This window comes from Pleurodeles waltl, chromosome 11 (assembly GCF_031143425.1).
Source record: "Pleurodeles waltl isolate 20211129_DDA chromosome 11, aPleWal1.hap1.20221129, whole genome shotgun sequence".
Taxonomy (NCBI): Eukaryota; Metazoa; Chordata; class Amphibia; order Caudata; family Salamandridae; genus Pleurodeles; species Pleurodeles waltl.
The window spans coordinates 407,871,538-407,884,185 of NC_090450.1; the positions used below are offsets into that span (position 1 = coordinate 407,871,538).

Sequence of the window (12,648 nt, forward strand, 5' to 3'; positions counted from 1 at the left end):
CTTACTTCAGACTCTGGGGAACACCTCAAATAGACTTGTTTGCAACAAGAGAGAACGCAAAATGCCAAAACTTCGCATCCAGATACCCACACAGGCAGTCCCAAGGCAATGCCCTATGGATGAACTGGTCAGGGATATTTGCCTACGCTTTTCCTCCTCTCCCTCTCCTTCCTTATCTGGTAAACAAATTGAGTCAAAACAAACTCAAACTCATTTTAATAGCACCAAGGCAACCCTGGTACACAACACTGCTAGACCTATCAGTAGTACCCCACATCAAATTGCCCAACAGGCCGGATCTGTTAACACAACACAACCAACAGATCAGACATCCAGATCCAGCATCGCTGAATCTAGCAATCTGGCTCCTGAAATCCTAGAATTCGGACACTTACAACTTACCCAAGAATGTATGGACGTCATAAAGCAAGCCAGAAGGCCGTCCACTAGGCACTGCTATGCAAGTAAATGGAAGAGGTTTGTCTGCTACTGCCATCATAATCAGATCCAACCTTTACACGCAACTCCAAAGGACGTGGTGGGTTACTTGCTTCACTTACAAAAATCTAACCTAGCCTTCTCTTCCATTAAAATACACCTTGCGGCAATATCTGCATACCTGCAGACTACCTATTCAACTTCCCTATATAGGATACCAGTCATTAAAGCATTCATGGAAGGCCTTAAAAGAATTATACCACCAAGAACACCACCTGTTCCTTCATGGAACTTAAATGTTGTCTTAACAAGACTCATGGGTCCACCTTTTGAACCCATGCACTCTTGCGAAATACAGTTCCTAACCTGGAAGGTTGCATTTCTCATCGCCATTACATCTCTAAGAAGAGTAAGCGAAATTCAGGCGTTTACAATACAAGAACCTTTTATACAACTACACAAAAATAAAGTCGTCCTAAGGACTAATCCTAAATTTTTACCAAAGGTTATTTCACCGTTCCACCTAAATCAAACAGTGGAACTACCAGTGTTCTTCCCACAGCCAGATTCCGTGGCTGAGAGGGCACTACATACATTAGATGTCAAAAGAGCATTAATGTACTACATTGACAGAACGAAAAACATCAGAAAGACTAAACAACTATTTATTGCATTCCAAAAACCTCATGCAGGAAACCCAATATCAAAACAAGGTATAGCCAGATGGATAGTTAAATGCATCCAAATCTGCTACCTTAAAGCAAAACGACAACTGCCCATTACACCAAGGGCACACAACCAGAAAAAAAGGTGCTACCATGGCCTTTCTAGGAAACATCCCAATGCAAGAAATATGTAAGGCAGCCACATGGTCTACGCCACACACGTTCTCCAAGCACTACTGTGTAGACGTGTTATCCGCACAGCAAGCCACAGTAGGTCAAGCCGTGTTAAGAACATTATTTCAAACCACTTCCATTCCTACAGGCTGAGCCACCGCTTTTGGGGAGATAACTGCTTACTAGTCTATGCAGAACATGTGTATATACAGCGACAGATGCCATCGAACTGAAAATGTCACTTACCCAGTGTACATCTGTTCGTGGCATCAGTCGCTGGAGATTCACATGTGCCCACCCACCTCCCCGGGAGCCTGTAGCAGTTCGGAAGTTAGCTTCAACTTTGTACATTTGTATATATATTATTTTAACCTTAAATAGGTACATACTTAGTCACTCCATTGCATGGGCACTATTACTACAACACAACTCCTACCTCACCCTCTGCGGGGAAAACAATCGAAGATGGAGTCGACGCCCATGCGCAATGGAGACAGAAGAAGGAGTCACTCGGTCCCGTGACTCGAAAGACTTCTTCGAAGAAAAACAACTTGTAACACTCCGACCCAACACCAGATGGCGAGCTATGCAGAACATGTGAATCTCCAGCGACTGATGCCACGAACAGATGTACACTGGGTAAGTGACATTTTCATTTCTTATCATGTTGACTGACTAATTGTTTGGTGAGAAAGAAATATGAAAAACAAGCACATTTTACCATGTGGGAAAACACGCTTAACTGCAATGTCTAACGCCATGATAAAGTCAATAGGCAGCTAAACTGAATACAAAATGTAATCTGCAACTGGTGAACACTAAACAACTAATATGCAAAGCGGTGCAACACAGTCAGTGGTCAAACATACCTATTTTAGTACAGGACTGCAAAAGATCTGCAGTGACAGCAGCTTGACCTCAGGTTAACCAGTAGTAGACCCCTCTGCCTATCCCACCCAGAGCTGATAGTGGTGATGGATGCGTTGCTGCTGGGATGAGGCATTCATCTGGAAGAGATGGAGATCAGAGGACTCTTTTCCCTGGTGGAAACCTATCCCCACATTACCCTGTTGGAGTTACAGGCCATTCACCTGGCTCTGAAAGCCTTTTTACTCTCCATCAAATGGAGGGTTTTTCAGGTTCTCGCAGACAATACCACTGCAATATGGTACTAAAATAAACAGGGATAGGTGGGGTTCAGGATCCAGTGCCAAGATGCAATTCATCTCTTTGACTGGATTGATCGGACATTTTCCTGGTTATGAAGCACCTCAGGGGGGATCTTTGAATGCCAGGGCGGACAAGCTCAGCTAGTGGCACCTTGCATGTCACAAATAGCTTATTCACTAAGGTGACCCAGGTGACAATCAACTCCTTGTTCGATTCAGTAATTGTGAGAATCCTGGCTAGAAAATGTCGCAACCTCAGAGAATGTGCAGTGTCAAAACTTTAGTGGCTGGATTTCCTATAAAGGCTCTCTAAGACATATTTTGCATCACATGGAGCATGGGACTCCTCTATGGCTAACCGCTTCTGCCTCTTGTGTGATCTTAATTTGATCCTCACTTCCCTCATGTGCACAGCATTTGAAGCAATGCACAGCAGTTCCCTGTTTCTCCTGACTCTGAAGACTGTTTCTGGTCGCTTTGACTTTGGTTTGCCGCATGAGTAAGCTCAGGCTTTCTGCAGCCACCTTACACCACATTTTTCCCAGACAAAGTGATGTTCAGGACAAAGGCAGCCATCTTTCTAAAAGATTTGACTGACTTCAAGTCTCCAACCACTTTTTGCACTGCTACACCCCTTGAAAGACGAGGAGAAACTCCTTCGACTGGATTCAAAAGAAGCTTTAATCTTTTACATCATTCGTCCCAAAGACCACCGGGTAGACAATCAACTCTTTGTTAGATTCTCTTGGGCAAAGAAAGACCAGGTAGTGCAGAAGAAGACTTTGTCGAGGTGAATAACCCTCTGCATTAAAATCTGCTTTGCATGGTCACAAGGCAACCTCCAGAAAGGTTGAGGGCCCATTCCTCCAGGGCCAAGACTGCTACCACTGCTCTGGCACAAAGAGTACTGGTTCTTGACACCTGTCGGGCTGCAACAGGGGCACCCGTACACATCTTTACAAAGCACTACTGCTTGGATAGCAAGGCCCAATGGGAAGTGCATTTTGCCTATTCATTCCTGTAGGTCTTTTGCTTAATGAGCCATTCCACAGACCCACCAATTTGGGAGGTACTACTTTGGTATATATTCTAAAGGTGAGGAATCTGGGGTTAGAAGAATACATCAGAAGAACAAGTTACTTACCTTTGGAAGCTCTCTTTCTAGTGGATATTGTGTCTTACCAAAGATTCCACACAGCCCTCTATCATCCCCGATGGAGTGGTGTCTTTTTCCATCTGAAAATAACCCAGATTACAGATGTGCATACTGTTACTTCTGAATATTGTTGGGCTTCACATCCTAGGGTGCAGGGAAAGTTAAGAAAGAAACATAAGTTGATGCACAGGGGTGGCATTTATATTTGGCTCTATCGTCACTTCTGGGGCAGAGCAAAGTCAAAGCAGAGCCACATGGTGCCTGCTATTGATGCGCAGGAGCAATGCTGTTTCAATCTTCAGGATCCAGTCTGACACCTGGTTATTTTATATAGGTGCAGGATCTGCAGTTACATAGCAAATGAATGTGCTCCCTATGAAATGTAAAGGTGTGGGGATTTATAGACTGTTCCAATGTTCTTCATTTCAGTAGGGCAAGTTTGTTATGGACAAAAGTATTGCCATGCTGATTATTATACATATGTCAGAAAATACTACTCTAGAAACACGTTCAAATTGACTGGGCAGTGGTGCACTTATATATTGGCAGACACTAACAGTATTGCATATGCTGTCTACATGGCCAGTTATGTAGATTTTTTTTTTTAACTTTGTGATCAAGGATAACATTTTCATTTCCTTATGTTCATTAATTTTTTTTGTTTGAATTTTTTTTTTTTGTAAAGTTTATTCTTACGGACATGATATAGTGAATTATATCACAAACAAAACAAACTTTTACCCAAAAGTTACAAAAGCAAACTTGTCTTTAAAAAAACCCACTAAAGATCACATTGCATTGACTGGGTCTGTAAAGCAGACTTTTTAATAAGCTGTCTCTTCCTGGCTCTGAATTCCTAGTAGAGAGAAGCATGACTGATTTAAGTTGCTTGTCGGGTGCTTGCAAAGCCATTGTTGTGATGCAAAGGGAGACAGGTGCAAGTCTAACAAAAGACTTGAGTCTGAATAACACAGGAAAAGTTTCAGTAAGAGGCACTCTTTTGATGCCGTTGATGCTCCCTTTGATATAAACTAACATTCTGATATGAGACCCCTCTAAGAGAACTTTGAAAACCTAAGTGAGAGAGACAATAATATGACCCGTAATCATTTCCAGCTGAACATGCCTTAATGTTGACCTAAGTGTTCACTTTGGAGATATACTAGTCTGATTCTAAATATTCCAACAGTGATCATTATGGTTTGTAGACGATATATCTCATTCCAACACGCAATTTGTCTTTCTATGCAAGTCTGAATTAGAATAGCCATTTTGACATATGAAGCATCACATTAATTGACCATTTAAAGTTTGTTGAGTTACCAGAATCATCTGCAAGTGGTATTATGAGGATACAAGAACATGATTTTTTAAAGGTACCTGTTGGTTTGTTACAGATTCTCCTTGTTGACCCAGTCCATGAGAGCACAGCTGATTTGATAAATGTCGCAGAAATGTTCTTAAGTAACCACATGCCTCTGCGGTAAGTATGTGCCTATTTATTTTCTTTTTCCATTTGTTTATTTGTAAATTTGCTATTTGATTTTTCTCATGTCAGTTTACTTTTTTGGGTTCACTCGTATACTTCTTTATTCTTATCAGGCGCTTGCATGTTTTTCTTTATTCATTTCATTTAACTTATCTGATAGAGACTTATAGCCACTGTTCCCTTAAAATATCCCTAGACATCAGACTGAATCCGAAAAATCTTGAGCAGTACCTCTGCACGTGGTTAGATGGAGTCAAACAGCTCTGCACTGGCTGTGCTGGATGCAACATGTATAGTGCTTATATGGGTGCCACCCCAGCGCACTGAAATAAACTCCTTTCTTTCTGTGCCAACAGCTTGGATCTGGAAGATGTTCCTGGGTCATGTTTTCTTCCCTGTTACAACATTCTGTTGGTATTTTTTTTAGCACTTTTTTGCTCCCAGTGTGCTAGGGATGTACCCTTAAAAGCCAGTAGGATTTGAACCCTTTGGGGCCTGTCACAGCCAGATGTCTGTGACAGACCCACATCTGGTTTGTCTGGTACCTGGAGCTGGACCACGACTATAGGAACAGCCCTGATTGCAGCACTGTGAAACCAAAGGCGATTCAGGAGTTGAAGCCTTAGCTCCTGGTAACCAAAATTGAAGACTCTGCACTGCTCCAGATCCCAGTCATGTGGAAGGTCTCGGGCCCGCTTGGAGTCATTTCCAACAGTCATCACGATCACAGTATTTGTTGGGTCAGCCTCATAAACATAAGAAGTTTGAGAAGTCGAAGCGCTCTTTGAGTTCACTGCCCTGGTCCAAGTTATCATAGGAGGTGGAGGAACAACATCACAAGTCAAGACTCCCTACTCCATGTGTTTGTTCAGCTCTGCTTCAGACTGAGAGGAAACAAAATGAAAGGAATGCAAAGAATACAGCACTCATAGTCTGAGTAATGAATTTATGAAGGGACTTCCCAAGTTACATAAATGAAAAGAATAACGTGAGCTTTTATTTCAAATGCAGCAACAGGTGCAATTCTAAAAATAATCATAGCAGTAGAATAATAATGATCACAGAAACATAGAAAATGCAATACTTCAACAATGTATATACTGTATACAGTGATTATATATTCATGCATGCACACTGCAAAGCTAAAAATAAGAATTAGAAATGCATCACCATGGGGCTTGCCACCAACTTCATCCCTTTGTCTCCCTACTTCAGGTCGTGGAACCCTGGACAACATAAACAGGAGGGAGACCACCTGCAGTGGGATTATTTTCTGGGCAAGGCATCCCTTCCCAGAGGAGTTCCTTCTTCTCTCAGTTGTCAAGCTTCCCCATCTTATATATTTTTAAAAAAACTTAGGAGGAAGGTTCTAGAAACCCCCCTCCCTTTGAGTAAGTTGTGAAATTCACCCATTGGCTATGTCAGGTCAGTGTTGAGAAAGCATGCATCAGACTGGTCAAATCTCACTGTTTTTCCACGACCGAGCTATGCCGTGCTCTGTCATAAACATTCTCAGCCTGATACCTGCTTATCTTCAGAGCTCCCCCATGTTTTGCTCCTTTCCCTAGTAAGAAGAGTGAAAACAGTTTAACAAACTGTGCACAGAAAAATACTTGCGCCACCAATGTGATGTTGTTTGAAGCTAAGCTAAGCACTAAATGTGCCAGGATGAGGCCGGTGGTTAAATACAGATAGCATTACAGTGTGAGGCCCAAGCCTTGGTGTGTAGACTCCTCTGGAGGAATTGGGCCACACAGGTCTGGGAGGCGCATGATTGGACTTCTGCTGGTGCGTTCGCCCTTAATGCACGCTAGACACTGGATCTATTCCAGGATCTGGGCCAACTCTAGTTGGGAATCAATGACGTCTGCTGGGGTTTGGTCCTGTGGCGCCATTCCCGGTGCTGCAAACCCATAGTAATTCCCGACTCAGAGCCAGACTGGAGTTTTTGAGTGTCGACAATGACCGGACCCCAGTGCCTGTCTGAGTTGGAAACAGTGCCTCCTTCCCTTGGCTGACCCTGTGGGGATTTTGTCTGGGTTTGATCTGAAGATCCTTACAAGGTACCCTGACCCCCATGAATACCCTTTAGCCCAACTTGATAACTGGTATGAGGGGCTGGGAGATGCCAGTGGCCTGGATACCTCACCCTGGGGCGGTCTCTTCTCCAAGTGTGGCTACAGAGGAGGGAGCATCTTCTGCTGTGATAGTGCAGAGGGCAGCTGAGGTCCTTGACCTCCAGTTGTCTTCAATGAAAATCAAGACTAATGTCTTGACTAAGGTACTTCATCTGATAGCGACTTCTAGTTGCAGATTACTTACCTTGTGAATTTTCCCCAGGTGTCAGTCTGGATTTGGAGATTTTTCTTGAGCAGTTAGGTGGCGTCAGTCGGCTCCATGTCAGTTGTCAGCATCTTCTGCCCCCGGGTATGATGTTGCGGGTCCTATATAGGTGCCACCCTTTTCTTTCCGTGCCAGCCAGTGCTGATCTGAAGAGAGATACCCCTCAGTAATTCTTAACTGGCCTTTTTTTTTTTTTTTTTTTTAAACTTTTTGTCTGTTTCTTTCGAATTGTATAGCCCCTGGTGCTTTGAGGAAAGACTGAATTCTAACCCGGAGATTCCCATTGTCGGGTGATGTCGGTGACAGATCCACATCTAGTGTCCCTTTGGGCCTGGAGCGTGACTGAGACCCAGAGTTCTCCGAATGCTGGGCACGAATCCTGATCCTGAAGCTGGTGACGACCTGGCGCTCAGCTCTGCATATGTCTCAGACAAGAGGAAAATCTTGAGTTTGGTTATCAAGCCCCCCATCTTCTTCTTCCCACTCCCAGTCCTCGAGACGTCCGGGTAAGTCGAGGCTTAAGAAAAAGTTAAAAAAAAAAAAAAAAAAAAAAAAAAAAAGGTGAACCGATCTTCGACTTCACCTTGCCCATCGACCTACTAGATAAGGGAGCTTAGTCAAACAAGGCCTCCCTCTGTGGCGCCTGCGTCTGGGCTGACTTCATGCTTCTCCAAGTTTCTGGAAGCCAGAGTGACCCCCTGCCCAGATTAAAGAGTTACATGAGGCCATGCGCCTCATCTTTGGGCAGTCCAACTCTCCTGCTGTGCCTTCGGGCCTCGCGGAGTTGGAGGAGACTCATTCGGGTTCCACGCTGGCAGCTTGAGCCTTCGCTCCGAGGGGCACCCATGGATCCATTCATGGATCAGATCCAGCACTGGTCGTACCACTTCGACCTTCCCCGGGCGCTTGTCCTGACTTGGACGCTCCTGGCGCCACCTGTGCCCCCAGGTGGCACTGCCCCATTCTCATTGCTAACTCCGACATGGAGCCGATGGGCATTGCACAACGCTAATTCCTGTGCTGATCCTGAGCCTTATTATTATGTGCTAGGTTATTGTGAGAAAGGGGACGGGTCGCTGGACCCTTTAAAATACCAGCTCCGTGACCCCCATGTACTGGCATGGGGACATAGGTGAAGCCAGCAGGCTGGAAACCTCCCCAGATGCGGTCATGCTCTCTCCTCTTACCATAGCTACGGAGGAAGGTACTTCATATTCAGTGCTGTTGCAGAGAGCAGCCAAAGTCCTGGATCTTCAGCTGCCTTCAGCGGCAGGCAGGACTAACCTCCTGAAAGAGGTGCTTCAGCCTGGGGCTTCATCCTCTGAACCCCTGCTTCCCTTTAATGAAGCCACTAACGGATGTCCTTCTAGGTATTTGGTCAAAACGCAGCACAGGGGCTCCTGTGAATAGGTATGTTGCCTGCTGCCATTGCTCTGCTCTAGATAACACAGGATTCCCAATATAACACCTCAGCTGTGCAAGCTTGGTTATCCAAGCCTCCACTTCCCAGGGCGACTGCGTTTAGGAGGCTGGCTCAGTTTATGGTGTACACCTATGGTGTGGCACCCTATATTGAGTCCATGCAACCCTAATGATACTGTTTAGGTTTCCAGATAGCAAACGCTCTCTAGGGGTAGCTGAGGCGAGCAGCTGATGCTTATCCAGGAGGATTGTAAAACACTTGCAATACCACAATAGGCAGACATTAACTCCCACACAAGAAAGAACCACACAAGTGTTGAAAAATATTCTTTATTACAGCACAAACTACTAGACTGGCAATGGTACAGCTTTCGCTGGTGATTTCCACACAAAATATATACACAAAATAACAAGCAGAAATAGCATTAAATGTATAGTGCCCTATTGGGGGGGCAAACCATATACTGAGTAAGTGGAATGGGAAATAGTGAACCCAACCAAGTTAAGTGTGGTAGCTAGCTGGGGGATGGGGGTAGATGAAAACACCAGAGGTAAGTGGCAAAAAATGGGGGTAACTATGCTAGAAAAATTGTACTTTCCTACACTGCGCTCAAGGGCTTCAATGATTCTTGTGCTACAGCTAAATCTTTGGGCCTCGCGGTGGCCCCTCGTCCCCCTCAGTCTGCTCTTCGCCCCTTTTGTGGTTACGGAAGGAGTGTCCAGCCACGCTTGGTCCCTCCACCCACCATGACACGCATGCTGCCCAGCCTCTTCGTGGTCCGGGATGTGGAATCCACTGTTTTCTTGAAACAGGGACCTATCGGTCTCCCCTTCGAGACTACTCTTCTATCCTTGCCACCATCTTAAGATCAAATGACGAGGATCACTTCGCACTTTGATGAGAGGAAGTTACTCTTGGCCTAGGGAGCCACAGAGAGGGAGCTCCCTTGCCAGACGTAGGTTGTGGTTGTTACTCCCACTACTTTTTGGTTCCCAAAAAGGACAAGGTCCTCTGCCCTTTCCTAGACCTTCCACTCCTCAATCTTTTTCTCAACAAGTAGAAGTTCAAAATGCTCACTGTCCGAGGTTTTATCTGCCCTGGGCCCTGGATGGTAGTGTTGGACTTGCAGGATACAGATTTCCATATTACCCTCCTGCCTGCCCAAAGATGTTTCTTTCAGTTCATGGTGGGCCACGAGCACTTTCAGTTAATCGTTCTCCCTTTTAGCCTTACCAGCGCCCCTTGGGTGTTCACCATGGTGATGTAATTGGTGGCAGCTCATCTGCGCAGATCAGGGGTTCAGTCTTCCCCTACCTTGACGACTGGCTGTTGAAGGCGGGCTCACCCCAGGCTGTTGTCTCCCACCTCCAGACTACGGTGGACTTCCTGCATTCGCTAGAGTTTACTATCAACGTGCCAAAATCACACCTTACTCCCTCGCAGACGTTTCCTTTCATCTGAGTTGTTCTGGACACATTGCGGTTTCTGGCTTATCCTCCCGACCTACGATTCTGGGATATTCAGGCTATGATACTGATCTTTCAGCCTCCATCCTGGATTTCGGTAAGAATGACCCTGAGGCTGCTGGATCTCATGGCCTCCTGCATCCTACTGGTGTCACATGCCAGATAGCATATGCGGGCTCTGCAGTGAAACCTGAAATTCCAGTGGACGCTGCATCAGGGGGATCTTTCCTTACATGGTCCAGATCTCAGAGAGAACTGTGCAAGATCTACAGTGGTGGCTAATGAACTGTGATTGAGCCAGAGGTAGATCCCTGTCCCTGCCCTATACCCCAGTAGTGACATTGCATCTCTTCTGGGATGGGGCGCCCGCCTGGGAGAGGGGTAGGTCTGAGAAATCTGGACTTTGCCGGAGTCTGGACACCACATCAACCTTTTGGAGCTCTGGACGATCATACTAGCATTAAAAGCATTTCTTCCCTCTCTCAAAGGTAGGGTAGTGCAGGTGTTGATGGACAACACCACCGCCATGTGGTACTGCAACAAGCAAGTCGGAGTAGGATCGTGGACCCTTTGTCTAGAGGCTCTGCGCCTCTAGACGTGGCTGAAACATCAGGGAAGTTCCCCGATGGTTGAACTTCTAACGTGCTCTTAACGTCGGAGGGAAAAATTCAGCTGACAGAGTTTAGTCGATCACAAATGCCGTCTCCATCTTCCATCCAGAGGTGGCACAAGATGTCTTTCAGCAGTGGGGAGAGCCTTGGTTAGATCTGTTCTCGTCCACAAAAAACGCAGAATGTCGGCTGTAGGAAAGTACCCTCTTTTTGGCATGGTTATCCCCACCTTTTGCCTGCTGTCCAAATGTTTTTGACTGTGTTCACTGGGATCCTGCTAACCAGGACCCTAGTGACTGTGCTCTCTCCCTCCAAATTTGGTTGTTCCTGACTTTGTGCACCCTACAAATGGCATACTGGTGCCCCCATGTAAGTCCATAGTATATGGTACCTAGGTACCCAGGGCATTGGGGCACCTTTACATGGCTTGGGAGGGGTAGCCTCCCCAAGCCACTGGTATGCTTTGAAGGGCACATTTGGTGTTCTCCTTGCATAGACCAGTTTGCACCAGTCCAGAGACCGCTGGCCCTTGCTCTGGTGCGAAACTAGACAATGGAAAGGGGAGTAGGGAGTAACCACTCCCCTGTCCATCATCAACCCAGGGGTGGTGCCCAGAGCTCCTCCAGGTAGCCTCTGGATTCTGCCATCTTAAATCTAATGTGGGCGGAGGCCTCTGGGAGCATCAGAGGGGCCAGGTCAGGCAGGTGACGTCACAGCTCCCTCCTGATAGGTGGACAAATCCCCCTTTCAGGGCTATTTAGGGTCTGTCTCCTGGTTGGGTCCTCAAATTCGAAATCCAAGATTCCAGCAGGACTCCTCTGCAATGTTTACTTCGACTTCTAGCCACTGGAACCACAACTGGACTTCACAGAAACCTACGATCAGTAGCTCCAGCAATGACTTCGCTCTGCAACATTGTTTCTCCAGCTCCTTCCAGCATGATACATTTCTCCGGTGTTCATCCTTTGAGGGCGGCAAGTCTCAGTCTGCTCCAAGAAGCAAGAAGGAATCTCCCTGAGACTGAAGGAGTCACTCCCCTGAATCCGCAGGCACCAACTGCATCAACGACCGGCCGCGTAGATCCTCTCTTGCATCTGTGTGGATCCTGCAACACAGGTGGTGGTCTGCAGTGGTCCTCTCGATCTCCTCTTTAAGCTTTCCAACTTGGGAGGTGGGGAGTCTTTGCCTCTCCTTGAAGGACAGTACCCATATGCACCGCGACTCTTGCAGCTACCAAGGCTTCTTGACTCTTCTTCCAAAGGATCTTCATGCTCTGTGTAGCCTCTTCCGCCAGCACTCTTCCCTCCAAAGCACAGTCTCCTGCCTGCTGCTCCAGCGACGTGGGACTCTTCTCCAGGTGTGATGAGTGGGCCTCACTGCGACTCCCGTGCCTGCTACCTGTGAGTTGCCTGTGGAGGTTGCATCCTCGACTTTTGTCTCTCCTCACTGCTGAGGGTCGCCTGGGACTCCCCTCCCTGGATTGAGTCCCCTCAGACCTTCCTGGTCCCTAGCAGCTCTGCAACTCTTCTTCTAAAACTCTTGCCTTTGCCAAGGCTTGTTGGTGGTTTTTCCACACCACTGACTGACTCCAACTCTTCTTCCGATGTGGGACATTGACTGCATCCCTTCTGGGACTCCTCTCCTGCACCTGTGCTGCATATCCAACTCCTGGTCTTCACAGTTGACCTGGTCCTGAATCTCCAGAAGGGTTGGT

At 46.4% G+C, this 12,648-nt stretch overlaps 1 protein-coding gene across 3 annotated transcripts in view; it reads left to right on the top strand.

The window, feature by feature from the left end:
- Window positions 1-12,648, top strand: part of UGGT1 (UDP-glucose glycoprotein glucosyltransferase 1) — a 1,185,714-nt gene that overhangs the window by 366,553 nt on the left and 806,513 nt on the right. For all 3 annotated transcript variants that reach the window (XM_069213734.1, XM_069213736.1, XM_069213735.1), the window contains exon 15: window positions 5,000-5,085. In XM_069213734.1, coding sequence (XP_069069835.1) covers window positions 5,000-5,085 — 86 coding nt within the window. The remainder of the gene's footprint in view (window positions 1-4,999; window positions 5,086-12,648) is intronic.